Here is a 17,910-nt window from a genome sequence, read left to right on the forward strand (position 1 = left end):
CACAGAATGGACCTTCAGTTCTCTAAGTCTCTGAAAAATGCTCTCCTGGTGGCTGTAGGTAAGAATTACACAGTAACCTGAAAAATGAAAATGCAGGCCAACCAACATTTCACTTTCTTGTTTTGCGGTTTTACATATTATGGTCTAATGTAGTCACTGCAAGATAGTCCACTGTTGAAATGCAAAACTATAACTGTCCAAACTACTCTCCAAGCCCCCCATCCTAAGTTTACCTTGACTGAGAAAGAAAGTGACAGAGAGAGAGAGAGAAAAAGTGAACACAACAGGTCACTGAATTGCCACCAACAAATAAAAACACTTCCTACACAGCAACAGGGCGTCGTTCAGGGGTAGGTTTCTAAAACAACTGTTCATGAAGTCAGTGGCCAGTGATTTGCATTTAAATATATAAACATATATATGTTTTATTGATTTTAGAGAGAGAAAGGGAGTGAAAGAGAGGTAGAAACATCAATGATGAGAGAGAAACATTGATCATCTTCCTCCTGGACGCCCCCACTGGGGATCAAACTCACAACCCTGGCAAATACCCTGACCAGGAATTGAACCCGTGACTTCTCAGTTCATAGGTCAATGCTCAACCACTGAGCCACACTGGCTGGGCTGCATTTTTAAGTTTGAAGGTTATTACAAACAAATGCCAGGTTTGTGAATGACACTCGGAATCACTAGTCACACCCCTTAGAAAGGAATGGTGACACAAAAACCAGGAGAATCAAAAAGGACTTCAGATGGATGGGCCCAGGCCTGGCTTCCCCACACTCACCAGCACTATAGTTCAATGCTACTCACCTAACCGAAATGCAACTCTCCCCCATAAACATGTTCACACCTCTTCCCAACACAGCATTCTTTCTCTTCAGAAAAATGTCTGTTCCATCCTTTCTACTGTGTAAAAATATCTATCTTCTTCCTTAAGAATCTCCTCTTTCAACAGGTCTTCCTGGAGTAATTCAATTTGGCAGTGGTCACTTACATTCTACTAGCAGAATGTATTGGCCTGCGTTCCATTTCCCAGTTGCTGCTAGCATTATTTATATGGCTATTGTATATAAATCAAAAAAATGAATCTTTATTTATGTTTGTCCCACCTGTATGGATTTAGCAAAAGCTTCCAGAAACCGACACATATCCTCATCTTACTTTCTACTTTTCACAGCCCTTCATGATTTTGCATACGAGTATTTGAAATGCAGGCACTCAAAAGAAACAGATGGTAGACTAGGGCTGGATCTTGAGAGGTTCCCATGATTCTTTGCTACAGTCTTAACAGACTTCAGTTCCTGCGCTAGCCGCACTCATTTTCAACCTATTCCTTCTATCAAAGTGAGGGAGGATATTAGAAGAGGACACTGCGGCTCAAATATAATATACATATAGGCAAACAGAAAATCACAAAGCTTTTGCTGCTCTAGATTCTTAAGGATTGTGGTGGGTGGGCACCGGAAAATTGTTCTATTTAAAGAATTAAGGTTTACTAAGCTTGTCTATAAAATGAGTTCCTTTTATCCTCAAAACACCACTAAGAAGGTCTGTATCATCAGGAAATGAGGGCCATAGAAGTTATGTACTTGTTGCAAGGCTGGAGAGCTAATTGGTGGCAGAATTGAGGTCTAAACCCAAGGCTCAGGAGATCTCCACTCTAAATTCAACAAGGAATATGTTGGTGTGTTGCTCTGGAGATGACATGGTTTAATCAGTGCCATCACAGAGACTATCCGTTTCAAGTACGTCTGAACTGGTTTTAATCAAATGGCGGATGGCCAGAGAGGTCTGGGCTCGGTTCTGCTCCTCTGGGGAAATATAAAACCCTCTCTGTGTGTCCCATAGGCACAAATCCTATCCTAGCAGTCACTGCATTCCACCCCAGAGTTTGGTGAGCTATCTATTTCTACCTTGAAAGGGTAAAGGGAGAAACACTTTTATTTGAACTCTGAGCACAAAACAGAAAGCTATGTCCTTGGATATAAGATGTTTGTTTTCATTGCTGTTCAAACAGTTACAGCTTTGGCAAGGGATTCAAAACCCCTATATTCCACTTCCAGTTTTGACCCTGCCTGAGGCTTCAGCCACAATAACTTTAAAACTGGGGATAACAGTCTCTGAAAACATCTCTCTAATAGGGAGGTTGGAAGGATTGCTGGGGTGATTTCTATAGCAGTCCAAGCACTCTGGAAAACAGACTCTCTAAATACAGCACATTTCCCTGGATCATCATCCTTTTGTACATCCCTGACAAAGACAGAGGGATCTTGACCACTTACACCTGTGATCCTTCTCTTCTGAAAAAGATGCACATGTTGTTCAGATGAAAAGGAAAGACACTTCACATCATGGTGGTGATAATGCAGTATTTAGTTGAGTCCAATAATCCCTCTTTTACATCAACACTATGGTCATCTGCGCATTTTTATCACCTATCATACAGCTGAATGATTGTTTGTAGCTACTTTGTCCATTTGAGTGAGGGATTTCTGGTAAATCTTCTTTAGTGTACTTAGCACAAGGTAATCAATTTTGCTATTTCAAGGACTATCCGACTTTGCTCTGGAATTTCCTAAAAATCTGTGAGGTCAGATAATACCCATAAAAAGGATACCTTGTCCAGCCAGTGCGGCTCCTTGGTTGAGCAGCCATTCATGAACCAGGAAGTCATGGTTCGATTCCGAATCAGGGCACATATCCAGGTTGTGGCTAACCCCCCATGGGGGAAATGCAGGAGGCAGCCGATTGATCAATGATTCTCTCTCATCATTGATGTTTCTATCTTGCTCTCCCTCTCCCTTCCTCTCTCTAAAATCAATAAAACATATTTTTTAAAGGGTGCCTATTTTAAATAATTTTATTTTATACAATGGGTGAAAGCTGAGATGCTCTAATAAGCTTCATAAATTCATCAAGTACTCATTCATTCGATGACAGTTGCTTGAAAAAAGCATTAGAAGAGTTATTGAAATAGAGGGTAATAAAATTAAGTCATATATGGAATGAGTCAAAACTAAAAAAATAATACACATGCATATTCACTCACAATGTAATATTGGTTAATACAAATGAGAGTCCTATGGACTAGTTACAGCACTAAATACTTTATATTTCATCTAAGTTTTATAGATGAAGAAACTCAGGTTCAAACATGTAAAATGACCTATCATAGGTAACAGATTTATCAAAAAATCAAACGAGGATTCATACTCCAGTCTGTCCCACTCCAAAATCCAAAATCTTTGTCACTATGCTCTCCTGCTGATTATATGTAATTAATCATGTACTATGTGCATGTTTGTTTGTATTCATATGTATATGCATATGCACAAATATATTCTTTATTTACAATTGAATAGTAGAAAATCTTTGGCCTGCCTGGTTGGGAAGCACTCTGTTCTAAGAGACAAGGCTGCTTTATACGCAACGGTCTAAAATGGCCATGTTGGCAAAATAGTTAATGCCATCATCATGTTTTTCGTGAGCACCATAAACATTGATAGTTAACATTTACTGGATACTCAGGCAAGTGACACTACTAAATACTTTATGGGCATATGGATTAAAGGATATAGGCCCTAGTTTCACATGTCTAGTGAGAACTGGAGCCAGGATTCAAACCCATTAACTTACCTTTACCACTCTAATCTGCTGCTCTAAGCTTTCCTGGTCCAACTGCCTTAAAAATAAGTAGAATGCTGGCTATGCCACCATACCTGAGTGAGGCCCTGACCTGTGCTCATCCTCTATGCTACGCAGATAGAGCTGGGAGTGGCTGCTCAGCCTGGCACTACATGTCTAGTCCCCCTCGGTCAACTGGCTCCATTTAGGGACAAGCTCGGATAAGTGATATGTGGGGAAAAGTCACTCTCCTTTCCAGCCAAGTCCATCAAAACCTCCCACAAAGACCTTCACCTCTCCAGGACTGCCACCTGGATGAGGAAGTTGAGGCCCCAAAGAATGGAAGAGCTATAAAATGGCAGGGCCATAAAATGACCTCTCCTCAAATCCACTCTAAGAAGAAAGCACTTATCACCCAGAAATGCTGACTGGTCTTGATGAGAGGGAGAAACAAACTCTTATTTTGTCAGGTCTCTAGCATTTCTGGGTTCACTTACTGAAACAACTAGCATTTATTCCAATGATATTAACTAAAGCCTACAATGGGTTTCCTATCTTTTTCTAAGCATTTGACATCTGCAGAGAAACAGGTTTGGCACATAGTACAATATTTCCTTGCAGTAACTGGACAGAGTTAGGTTTATGCATAGATGTAAGTGAAAAATACCCTCTTGAGTAAGAATTTATAACATGCTTTCATCTACATCACTTCATCCTTTGCCACTCAAAAGCAAGAGTGGTGTAAGGAGTTATCTCAATTTTAAAGATGAAGAAACTATGGCTGAGAATGGCAAACTTTTCCATATTCACATAAGTAATCAGTAGCAGAACTGGGACTTTAGCCCAATCTTCTGAACAGTATCCAGTTCCTCCTTTCCCATTCAGCTCCATATCCTTTTATGGGCCCAGAAAAGAGCTATTTAATCTCTGTTCCACCCCCTACACCTGATACAGTTGAAATCTTATTAATTAGACAAAAAATAAAATGAAAATGAAAAAACATTCCCCCTTATTTTTACACTTAATTACAAAAGTCATGGATCCCTTACTGAAAAGGTAAGTTAATGAGCAAAATTCACAACGAAGCATTAACGATGAACATCAGATCTAGAGAAAAGGTTTTGGTCATGAAATAGCAAAGGTAACCAGACACAAGATGAAATGCTTAAAAATAGCTGAGAAAAAAATACCATAAAAGAAGAACCAATTTCTCCTAATGTTGCCTATGGTTAGGCGGCTATAATCCACCAAATATAAGAGCAATCTTAACTTAATCATTCAGTTCAAGTTTCTTGGACCTTCTGTTTCCCAAACCATACTACTTCATGCTACAAGATTCTAGATCTGGAAAGACAGCTTGGGAGTCTCAAAAACACACACAAAAAAACAAAAACCATCCAAACACTGCTCATAGGGTCAGAGTTAAAATCAGATTTCAAAATTTCCTCCCTCAACATTTGGTAAGCCCTACTATGTGCCCAGCTGGGTGCCAAGAGGTTCTCTTCCTCGGGAAGCTTACAGTGCATCAGCGGTACCAATTTATAGCTTCTGTGATCATAGAAAAGTCACTTATCTAACCTCTTCGAGCTTCAACTACTTGAAATGCTAATTCACTGGGAACTCAAAAAAGCTAATTATGGGAACTTGCTGCACAAAGGGCTGTTTAGATGCAAGTGTTTGCTTAATATTGATGTTTTTCTACCACAAAACACTTATTCTATACATACCTCTAGACTTCTTGATTCTCTTCTTAATGCTTTCACCAACCCAGCTGTGGTCACAGAATTTAGTCCCCAGGAAGCCTGAAGGAAGATGAAGGGCCCTTGGACCTAATGAAGTTACTGAATATATCCCGAGAGTTCCATGGTGAAAGAGCAAGCTCTGCCAGGTTAAGCAGGTTTCTTTTCCCAGTCATTTAACAGATAGTTATTGAGTACCCTGCCTTTGCAGTGTTCCCTAGTGAGGAAGCAGGAGGAAAAACAAACATTTTAACAGTTGATTTAATTGATTAATTTTAATTTGGATTAGAGCTTAAGGGAAACTGAATCCTCAAACAGAGCCACTCTGGAGAAGATCTGCATTGTTTAAGCTGCATAGAATAGGTATATGGGAAAAAGTGGAGCTGACCCCTAACAGACAAGAAATTGCCCACGCAGAGAGAGAAGTAGAGGAATCCAGGCCGAAGAAACTGTGCTCACAAACAGGCCAAATTGAAGAAGAGCTGAGTATTTTGGGGAATTGAAGACTTCTTATGAGCTGGACAGAAAAAGGCTACTCCGTGGGCAAGGCTGGTGGAAGCTTCTTACCTATTCTCTCAAACCACTTATTCCAGCACACCCCCGAGCCTTTAGTATGCTAACGTTATAAAGAGGCTCTAAGAGAAGGAGCAAGAGTGTACTTCCTCCAAAATTTAAAGTCAAATCTCAAATCTCCAGGAGACTAATGCTCCCCCCTCAAACCATCCCCAATACTCTGGGACATGATCCTCTAAAGTGCTGATTGTTCTATTAGTTCTGATTGTTTCAAGACACAGGTGATTTGAAAAGTGCATCACTATTCATTCTCTCACAAGGCCTGACGCCTCAGTTAATTATTCCGAGTGTCTGCCATGGCTCCCTGAAATCTGGCATGTCTCATTTGCAAAGGAGATTTCCACAGGACAGGCTGGTGTCTGAGCCCAGGCAAGTCAGTTACAAATTCAAACTGAACAGAGACTGTGAAAACTTGATTTTTTAAATGGTTACATTCAACAATGATAATCACCTATCATTTATATCCTAGGCCAAAGACAGGGAAAATAACTGAAATACAGACTTGAAATAAGAATTAGTCCTTAGCAGAAAAAAAAAAATTATTTCCCTTTATATTTAGATTTTAGCATCTAATTGTGTATTTCTTTTTATTGCTACTTTGTAGAAAAAGACTTCAAATTGATCTCATTATTTTTTGTACTTTAATAATGAATAGTTTAATTGGTACACGGGAGAATACTGGACTGTTTACCTTTAAGATATTCCTAGAATCTTAAATCACTGTTGTCCAAGATATACTATGCACTTTACACCCAACTGGCTAGCTAATGAGTTACATTAGATAATCACATAAATGAAGAGTAATTTTTATCAAAACAGTACAGAATTCTTCAAAGGTATTTAAAAGTCTTTTAAATGAATATTTAAAAGTCTTTTAAATGAATCTATGGCATCGCTACCATCCCCCTCTTTCTTTAAATAAGCATTTCATACATGCTTGCAAATGATACTATGAATGGCATGATCCTCTTCCCCCCCACCCCCCACTTCTGACACCAAAAATTCAAAATCCAATTAGACACATGCTGTTATTCCACATTCAAAACCATCTCTGAAACCAGGAGTAGCTGTGTATACATTAGGGATGGAGGTTTGGGCCCAGTTCAACTCGCCGTACATCTTCATTTTCCCAGTAACACAATCTATAGCCAACTGCTAACCAAGTCAATATGTGGTAAGACTAACAGCCACCCTAACTTGACTTGATAATTATTCTCCTTTAACTGACATAATATTCAATATACTGTTGTTGAGAGCAATAATGCTAAAATTGATGCCTTGAGGGCTACAAGGCAATTGAGTTTTAGCCAGATAAAATGACTTGTACACTAATAGTGCATTATAGGGTTTCACAACCTATAGATGCACTTTTTATAGTCTACTTATACAAAAATGTCATATATAATTATATTCTAAGGCATTTGTGCATGTTTTATCATTACTACATATAATTTAAAAATATTGACCAATAGTCAAATAACATTGCTTTAGAGAAAAAGGGTTTATTTGTATAGTCTAGCTCTTGTTTTGAGGAATTTATTTTATTATTTTTTTAAATGAGCATTTTCTCACTACACAAGTGATAATAGTTTTGTGTTCTCTGACTTCTTGCTTTTTTCTAAGCAAAGAACTGTTTTTCTCCAAAGGAGTATGTCGATAATAAATGCTGAATAACAAAAAGCATCATTTAAATAAAATCTATTTTATATCAATTCTATCAATAAACAAGACAGGAACTAAACCTAGTGTTCCTCTAATGTAAAAATCATCTATGGTTTTCTCAAAATGTCAATTCTAGACTCTGAATGGAGAAATAGATTAAATTTAAGACTTTGTCAAAATGCATGTTAAATTTAATGAAAATTAATCATAATTTAAGTATAACAGAAAATGACAGTGCTCTTTATACGCAATACTTGATCTCAATAATAAGAGATTTTATAAATGGTTAGTTTGTGGTTTTGGTTAATTTTTTTCACATTAATTTCTCTTGCAATTTTGTATCTTTAAAACCTGAGCCCTTATAAAAAAGTGAAATATGGAGTATTCTATGCTTGCCTTACAGCTATGTTGGAATTTTTTTTATGGGGGGGATTAACATTTCTAATAATTTCAAGTGAAGCAAAAAATAGGTACCAGTCAAGGCAGAACATTAGGACCACACCACAGAACATCCAAAAGGTTTGATATTTACTGACAACCAAGTGCTGCAGTAACTGGGTTGTTGCAAAGAATCACAGTCATGCAAATATCTATTTGTTTGGACAGGGAGATACCATGCATATGCTCCACATAGCTTAGGCAAACATAAACATGTAGAACTGAAATATGGCATTGATGATCAAACAAACAAGCATCGAAGTGAAAGCAAAAAGGACTATACTTGATTGGGGCAAAATACTTCAGTAAATACAGGAAAAGGTGCTGAACCTAGCTAACAGTTCCATTCCACCATTTGCAAGAGGTTTGTTCTTTTCTGTAGGAAAGGGGTAGGGAACGTCTACAAGGGTTGTAGAAGGCTCCTGAAACCATTTGGTCTGGCCCTGCCAAGGCATTAAGGGTGAGCTAATTAAATGTCTGACCAAATACAGCAGACTGGTTTTTAAGTTGATAATTTTGTATGGCCCATGAATGATGTTATAAATATCCCTATGGCCTTTGGCAGAAAAAGGCTCCCCACCACTGTTGTAGGACAGAATCAATCCAAAATGGACATTAATAGTCACGTTGTGGAAATGTCTGCAGAAAGACTTGGCCCAGATGTGTCTTGAGGCAGCGAATCAGGGACCCTTAAACTGGCCTCATGCTTTGCTTTTCCTGGCCCTTCCTCCTGGAACTTGTGCCCCCTCAGTTCCCCTGACCACCCAGGACTTAACTTTCCACTCGCCCCACTGAAATGTCCCCATCCTGAGGCAAAGGAGAGAATGCTTGTGAAAGTCTCCTGTACACTGAAAATGTAATATATGATTATTCCTATTAGCATCATTCTCTCATCTTCAGAAGGCCACATTTTCTGTGCCTTCCAAGTTGACATCTCACTAAATGAAAAAATATGATTCTCTGCCTCCTCTAGCAGTCCTCGGCGCAGAAAGATTATCCCACTTCTCCTCTTTCTCTAAGCTCACTCACCACCCCTCCCCGGCTCTCCTGCCCTGGCTAACACCTGGGGGGACCACACAGGAGAATGACAGGAATGTGTGTTTCGATGCCAGGTTACAGCAAGGAAAGACTCCTGGGAGGGCCCCTGCTCCTCACATACCAAGCTGGCAGCCGGGGCCCTGCACACAGCACAAGGTAACTCAGGGAATAAACAGGCTGGCAGAGCCAAAAGCAGTTCTTTTGGAAGGGCTCAGTTCTCCTGGTATTATCCCCATAGGAAATTTCAAAAGTCACTTCAGAGTCTACCTTTTCCACTCTGCTCTGCTCTGGCAGGAGGGAGAACGTCTTTATCATCCACAGAGTCTTTTTGGGTCTGGGGTCTCCCAACATGCTATTTTCAACCACTTATCCTTCAAGGGTCGTAGGAAGACAGATGGCCATAAAACACATTTCAGAGGGAAAGTACACAATGCAAAAACCACTCATAAGTGCAAAATAAGATGAGAGGGGGCATGGAGGCTGGGGGAGGGGGAGGAGAAGAGCTTTAAGATCTACTGACACAAAGAGGGGGTTCGGGCTGGAAGAGCAGGTGCTACAGAGGCCAAATCTACGAGCGCGCCCGCATGTTTTGGAGTGTGAAGGTTGACTGGTTACAAAAGTGGGGAATTTATAGACATTACAGTTCTCCCTTTGATTTGGACGAAGAAGCAATAATTAGTTCGGGTGCACAGACAACCAACAAAACACCAAACCTACAAATTAAGGGTGAGAACAAGCCTTCCTAAACCCAGATGAAATGTAATCTCGGATTTCCACTCAGGCATCACCCACCTCAAAGAGCCCTCCCCTGGCATAGGGCTGCAGCAAGACTTGCTGGAGAAGCCAGGGCGCTCGTGGTGCAGAGAGAGAGAGAGAGAGCTGGATTCAAAAAGAGGCCAACAAGGCAACCCTAGGCAACAGGCCACTGTTTCCTTCCTAAGGCACACCACCGGAGCCTGATGTCAGCCCGCTGGGACATCACTCCTTCTTTCCAATTCCCCCGCAAGCCTGCCAAAAGCACCGTTTTTAACCAGGAGAGGGTGTGCCTGCCTGCCTGCCTGGGACTGCGGGAGGCAGGAAGGAGACCAGGTTTGTTTGCCAAGGGCTTTCACCCAACCCCTCCCAGAGCTGGCCACAGACGCCAGCTTCAGCGTCCTCCCCCTACCTGAAGGATGTACCCCCGGACGTAGTCCCGCAGCGTCCAGCCCAGGCCGTGCAGGATGTGTAGCACCTCCTCCTGCTTCAGGACACTGAAGAGCCGGTCCAGCAGGATCTTTAGCCGCACGGGCACCGCCTGTGTCCCGTAGAGCATCAGGCTGCTGATGTCGAACACCACGTTGGACTGCACGATCTCCACTTGCGTGGGGTGGTACAGGTGCTGGGTGCTGAGCTTATCCAAGGCTGCGGCGGTCCCACCAAGGTTCCGGAGGTGGATGGGAATAAAGAGACAAAGGGAGAGGGCAGACAAAGCAGAAACAAGTTACTGGAAGTTATCAGGGCTCCATTTCCAAGGCTTGCAGGTCACCACAGAAAAACCACAGGAGTCTTTTTAGGCAAGAGTTTGCAAAGTAAATAGTTCTCTTCCCACCTCCTCCCTGTTTTTGTTTATACACTGCAGACTGCAAAAGATAGTGAGAAAACACAAAACGTGTAGTATTCAACTTTCAGAAAGAGAGCCACTGAGGATGTTTCTAAATGGCTGTGGCTGATTCTCTAAACCAGACTAATTAATTTGCTAACTGAATTATGGTGCAGCCGAAGTTATCATGGTGTCCTCCCTTCCCCCACCAAAGAAAAAACAAACAGCTTCCACCTTATGTCCTAAGAGCAGGCTCAACCAATATCACTTTAAAAAATAAATTCCACCCCTTATAAAACCTGAACGGTTTAAAGAGGAAGTGAAGTGTGTTCTTCAGAATACTGAGGCCTAAAAGACCTCATTTAAAAGGAAAGCTGACATCAGAGTAGGGCTCTCAAGTTAAATTACTAGCAAAGGGAGATTATCCAGAGACTTGGGTCTCCCAATTTTACCTCTTGCTATTTTCACCTGTGAGATTTAGTTTAGTGTTCACTGGCATGTTCTATAAAAGTTACCCAGGAGAAACAAAAGCCATAATTTAGTCATCTTTTAAACAGCCCTGACCAGGATTTAGTGTCAAATGAAAATGGAAAACAATGACTATAATCAAAGTTTGAAAATTTCCGTGAATTTCAGCTGTGTTACCTCAGTACACAAAACGAAAGGATGACCATTTTCAGAGTAAGCATTTTAATTAAATTAATATCTCAACTAATTAGGCCTTTTCCTCCTCAAATCTAAGAAATGATCTCTCTTCCCTAGATGTTAAAGCCAAGATAAGATCATACATTCCAGTCCCCATCCTTATCTGAGTGACTGGGAACCCTATTGCAAATAATATAATTATATTTTTCCTCAGTTTCTTCAAAGTGAATAATTAAGATAGCATTGTCTTCTATCCAGGGCTCAAAGAGAGGCTGCTGCAAAGATTAATGAGATAATGAATGAGAGGTGCTTTGAACTCCTTAAGAGGACACAAAAGCGTTAGATCAACTGTAAGAATTATACACATAGGACCTCCTGGGGATTAAAACAGATAAACACCTAAGCCTGAAAAGATGGCCATCTAATCTCTTGAGTGAGGGCAGTGGCTTTCAGATAACAACATCCAGGCTCAAATCCTAACTATACCTGAGAGTACAGTACCCAATGTTTCTGCAAGTTCTAAACCCCTGCCTGGCCTTTCTCACCCACCCTTCCCTCCCCCATCTTAGCCCATAATGGTGTGTGCTGTATTGTATTGTACATGTGCACTCTATGTAACGCTTATTTTAATATACCAGTGTCTCTGCATATTAATGCAGGTACTTAAAAGTGCATGCACACACACACAGTTTTTACTTATTTGAAATGTAGTTTTTCAGGGCTCCTTCTCCACTCTAGTTTCCTCCTGACTTGTGGTCACTAGAGAGTTCATGTACTCTTGATAAATTGCTTTCTTACATCCATAGTGTAAAGGCCCTTATCATTTACTCGCTGGCTTCATTCAACACATTTACTCCCAGGAATACTTTGTCAAAGAGTTCAGGTTTTCTCATACTTCATTTCTTGCAGTTGATTTGTCTGATCTTTCCTATTCTAGTGGTTGAGTCAACTTTGAATAAATAGCCTTAAAAATTAATTTAACGTCTGGGAAAGATAAGGGATTCACAAGCCTAGGGATTGAAGACTTCTCTCACCCCATAGGGCATTTAGACTGCAAAAATGCAGGAAAGAAGTATTATTATCCCTGTTCTTCTTCAAGAACAGCTTAACTACTCTGCTGAGTGGCTGCTCTGCTTCCAGAATCCAGTGACCAGGTCAGAGAAAACCTGCTCTCCAATTCTCTTCCATCAACCCTCGTGGCCCAAATCAATCACTTCATCACAAAGTACTCTGCTTACACACAACAAATAGGAAATCGAGAGGGTTTAGTAGGGAGAATTAAATGACACTAAATCCTGATTTTTGTCCATGTGTTTGGACCTTGTACTTATTGTAGGTTTGTGTACTAATGTGTTTGAAGGCCAGGTGGGAAGCTGTCATATCAGCCCTCTCCCTCCCACTCCTTAAAAACAGCTGACAATTTTTAGAAGATAAAGACTAACCTGCTGAGGTAGAGAAACAAAGAGAAATCTATAATAAAAGCATAATATGATAATTAGACCATATGTCCTTCCAGACGACCTTCAGGATGAAGCTGCGGCAGTGGGGGCCAACCCCTCTGCACAAATACCATGCATTGGGCTTCTAGTTGTTTAGATAACTGAAAGAGCACAGGTGGAATAGTTATGGCCAAAACATTTCCCTAGATATACTTTTGAAAATACCAGAGAGTCAGAGTATTATATGGACATTACCTGATTCTTCTTCATAAGTATGACATATGTCATGAAGTAGGAATTCTATTACAAGCCATAGAGACATAGAACACAGGCCAATGACTTTTTCTGTAAAGGACCAGATAGTAAGTGTTTTTACTTCTTATGGGACTTACATTCTCTTTCCTTACTAACACCTCTGCAATTATGAAAGCAAGTCAGACTGAAACTAATGGGCATGTCTGTATTCCAATAAAACTTTATTTATACAAACAAGCATTTGGCCACATTGAGCTCTGTTATGGAGGATAAAAGGGTGAATTGGATAGGTTTTAAAAATTCAATAACAGATAAGAGTCCTAAGAGTGCAATTTAAGCAGCAATTACCTAGAAGATACGCCATAGACAAAGGCTACAACAATATTAAAATGCCCAGCTTGCAGATATCATCAAATAGGATCTGTCAAATTTCTTGAATGTATCAGTATTTTCTGCTTTATAATTGTCAGGTCATAGTGAGTCACCAAGTTGTCAACAACTTTTGTGGATGTTTAATTGATGAACAAAGAGCAACTGATGATTTTTTAAGTGTCATTAATATCAATAAACTAAAAACTGGACTTCTGCCTAATGTCATGATCTTCCTATGTCTGAATGTGGAGGAGTCAAGTTTGGATCTTAGTAGGGTTAGAAATATGAGTTGGGTCAATGGGATGAAGGCAAGTTAGGGCAAGAATTTTTTCAATGGCATGAAGTAGGAAATGATAGTCACCTACTTCATAGTTTATTAGAGGCCTGGTGCACAACATTTGTGCACAGGTAGGGTCCCTAGGCCTGACAGGTGATCAGGACCCATGGGGCCTTCCAGCTGCTGTACCTCCCTTTGTTCTGTGCCACCCCCTGGTGGTCAACACACATCATAGCAAGCGATCAAACTCAGTCTCCCAGTCGAAATCTGAAGGGGACAATTTGCATATTAGCGCGCGCGCGCGCTCTCTCTCTCTCTCTCTCTCTCTCTCTCTCTCTCTCTATATATATATATATATATATATATATATATATATATGCCTAGCCAGCAGCTAGATTGTCCTGTACCAATGGTATTGTCAAAGTATCACTTTCAAATAAAATCTTAACCCAAAACTGGGTATAAAAAAAACGTAAAAGTGAAGCTGGAGTGAGAATGGATTAGAGAACTTACTCGTTACTCCCTTTTCCTCTTCAACTTGTTTAAGCCTCTCAGTTGGAAACCTAGAGTTCCCAGAAGCATGGTTTGAAAACATATTTTTCTATACAATAAAATGAAATCAGCTGTTTTACCTGCTTTGTACTTATTCTTTTTCCTTCTAGTAAGAGAAACTGAATTTCCTTTTGGGGGAACCATTCTTCCCGTATCTTGTAAAACAGAGTATTCCTTAAGCCAGGCCTGGAAACCAGTACATCCCAGTCGCTTAGCCACAGGGATGGGCAAGTGACCTAGTCTGAACAATGAGGTTGCATCAAGGACTTTTGTTAAAAGTAGTGGGACATTTTTCTCTTTTCTCAAAATCTGAAGCTAGTAAATATATGCTTGAGAACAAAAATCGCCTGGAAGACAGGTGGGATACAGGTGATCTGAGAAATTCCAGGTACTGCCAATGTTGTTTGAACCAGAAGATATGGACATAGTCATTTTGGGTGCTGGACCTTACCTGGAATCTTGGGGTACAAAAACCAACAAACTATCTCTTTTTATGTCTGTTTGGAGTAGAATTCTGTAACTTCTATCTAAAAGAGCCTTGACTTTGGCAATACCCTTTGGAGTTTCCAGCTGGGTACCATGTTATTTCAAAGCAGGTGTCAGAGGTTCAGTAAAAGGTATTTTAGTTCCAGTTCAAATGCAGTTTCACCAATTACTGGAATGAGGTATCCTTAAAATTTCCATATCTTACACAAATTTATAAGAAATTTGATAAAGTACATAAAATAAAAACAATTATGGGGAAATAAAGAAAATGAATCTTCAAGTACTAACTACATAGCATGCATAATTCTAGGGCAGTGGTCAGCAAACTTATTAGTCAACAGAGCCAAATATCAACAGTACAGCGATTGATATTTCTTTTGAGAGCCAAAAACCAACTTCTGAGCATGGGCCACGAAGTTTTAATCACACTGTACATGCGTACCTGCACATGGTATTTTGTGGAAGAGCCACACTCAAGGCGCCAAAGAGCTGCATGTGGCTCGGGAGCCATAGTTTGCCAACCACTGTTCTATATTACAATAATCTCATTTTATCCTCTCAAAAATTAAAAAACACACATTATTACTATTATCACCATATTGGGAGATCACAGACTCAATGTGGTTAAGCAACCAGCCTAAGGTCACTTAGTTATGTCTCCCAAGAAAATTCTCTTTCTACCACATGTTCAGATAAATAGTCAATAAGGAGCTCTGGGAAGTTGGAAATCTTCATCATGTTAGAAATCCCTAACTCCCAGCAATCTGGGCTTCTTGCCCATCACTCTGCTGAAGCAAGCATTTCAAAGGTCACCAACACCTGCCTTCCTATGAAATCCAATAGCTTTTCTCCTTCATTATTTTCCATGATCTCTCCATAGCAGCTGACCTTATTGATCACCACTCCTCCTAAATGCTCTTCTCCTTCACTCATGCATACATTCATTTATTCACCAGCACTTAACTCATCACCGAGGTTGGTGTCGCATGCAGGTACAAAAGTAATTTATGTTGTGGCCTCCACCTTCAAAGGTAGACAGATGCAAGCAATATAAATGCTATAAAAATTTTGATAAAGTACGTTAGGACAAAGAAGAGAGGGCAATTCTGCCAGGAAGGCATAGTCTTGTAAGAAAACTAGGTATTTACAAGCAAGAAAAGAGGAGAGCTAAGGTAACGTTCTTGAATAAATACATAACAGAATCAGCTGAAGAGCTTGTTAAAACATGGAAAGCTGGACCACCTCCCCAGAGTTCCCGATTCATTGAGTTTGGGAACCAAGGATATGCATCTTTAACAAATCTCCACAGGATGCTTATGCTGCCTGGCCAGGGACAATATTTTAAGAACCACTGATCTAATGGTGTGTGTGTAAGAGCACTGATACCCAAAGAATGTGTAACTCTTGAGGCAAAATATTTAGAGCTTAGTATAAAAAGTCAGATGAGCCAAAACTTGTAGAAAGCTTACAAGTTTACTTCTTAATAGGATATAGAAAATATTAAATATTTTAAAGATAAAAGTGATTTACTCTTTTACATGTGAAAGTCTGACAAGTGTCCAGAAGTTTAATTAAAGCAATGACTGTCAGATTGCAGGGTAGGGGTAGAGCACATGTTTAGCAATGACAGCCATGGATTATGGGGCTGGATAAACCTCAGCCACCGAGCCACAACCTCCTAAAGCAGAGCAAGAGGAAGGTGGTCATGGCTGATAAATCATCAGAGGTGATGCTGATAGAAACCACACACAGGCCACTGAAAACACAGATTTTTGGGGCAGGAATGGACTAGAATCACATGACCAGAGTAGGGATTTTGCAATACTCCCCTAGAAGATGGCTTAACACACTGAACTTTATATGCCAAAACCTGGGATAGGAGAAGGCCTTCTAAAACATATGCAGATATGGGAACTCAATCTCCAGATCCTGCAATCCTATGTTTACTCGTTCCTAAAATCAATCCACCTGAGAACAGGCCTTCAAGCTCATGCAAATTATACATTTCCATTTCTGAAACTGGTTTGGCTCAGTGGTAGAGCATCGGTCTGCGGACTGAAAGGTCCCAGGTTCGATTCCGGTCAAGGGCATGTACATTGGTTGCGGGCACATTCCCGGTAGGGGGTGCGCAAGAGGCAGCTGGTCAATGTTTTTCTCTCATCGACGTTTCTAGCTCTCTATCCCTCTCTTCTCTTCTCTGAAAAAGTCAATAAAATATATTTTTTTAAAAATTATCCATTTCCATTTCTTCTCTGAAAATAGTACCCTTCCTTCTTTATGAAATAAAGGTATAGTCTGACTTGCCTTACAGGATACTCACTGGCCCAGGGTGTAAAACTCTCCTGGATGCCAAAATAATTGATGATTTCAATTGCTGCATGAAAGCTTTCCTTAATGACTAGTAAAAGTACCAAGAATCTGCAAAAGGTTTCCTTGACTGAAGAGAAACTAGAACCCGGTATTGGGTCTGTGTGGGAAAATTCAGGATCCAAATAAAATGGAAAGTAAAGCAATGATAATGCACTCACATCTGCATTCCTATCTATTTTAATACTGTACTACTCTTTATTAAATATCCTGTGAGAGCGAAGCAAAAATGCCCAAACTGAAAATGGCTCCTCCTGACCCCAGCCCCACCTACTAAAAGATAAGCCATTCCTTTCGACTATTCCTAATGCTAGGAGGTGTCATCACTTGGGAAGAGAAGCATTGGGCGCATGTAAGGGATGCCTACTCTCAAATTAAGTTTGAACATTTTCGGGTACCTAAAAAAATTGTAAAATACTAGATACAACCTGTGGATAGAAATTTTACATGATTGCTTACAGAAACTATGCTTACCATTTGATAAGGTAGTTACAACCCACTTAATCAAAGAATATAAAAATATTTAGTTTAGTTATAATTAATCATTTTCCATCTTAGGCAATTTTCCACATCCTATTAAAACTAAAATTAAAATAAATTATGATTTGAATGCCAAAGCACTTAATTTTTAGCTGAATATAATGTTTTATTAAATACACAAAACATTTTTGGCCATGAGATCTAGCATAATTAATGAATGTTTTGATATATGACCTTATCTAATTTGTTCCTAAAGTCCAACAACTGATTGCGATACACAAATGGAACTACATTATCAAATTAATACCATGGCTTCTAATATATTCTTCATTTCATTTAAAAAATCCATTTAAGTTATATATTACAGTACATCATTACATA

General features: G+C 39.8%; 1 protein-coding gene across 14 annotated transcripts in view; it reads right to left on the reverse strand.

Annotated features, from left to right (window-relative positions):
* The window catches only part of BNC2 (basonuclin 2), a 432,069-nt gene that overhangs the window by 117,637 nt on the left and 296,522 nt on the right, over positions 1-17,910 (reverse strand). For all 14 annotated transcript variants that reach the window (XR_006741320.1, XM_036434122.2, XM_036434117.2 and 11 more), the window contains one exon: positions 10,243-10,478. Coding sequence is in view for 13 of the 14 variants with exons in the window: in XM_036434122.2 (XP_036290015.1) it covers positions 10,243-10,478 (236 nt within the window). In the remaining variant the exon portion in view is untranslated. The remainder of the gene's footprint in view (positions 1-10,242; positions 10,479-17,910) is intronic.

Source organism: Pipistrellus kuhlii, unplaced genomic scaffold, assembly GCF_014108245.1.
Source record: "Pipistrellus kuhlii isolate mPipKuh1 unplaced genomic scaffold, mPipKuh1.p scaffold_m20_p_12, whole genome shotgun sequence".
NCBI classification, from domain to species: Eukaryota; Metazoa; Chordata; class Mammalia; order Chiroptera; family Vespertilionidae; genus Pipistrellus; species Pipistrellus kuhlii.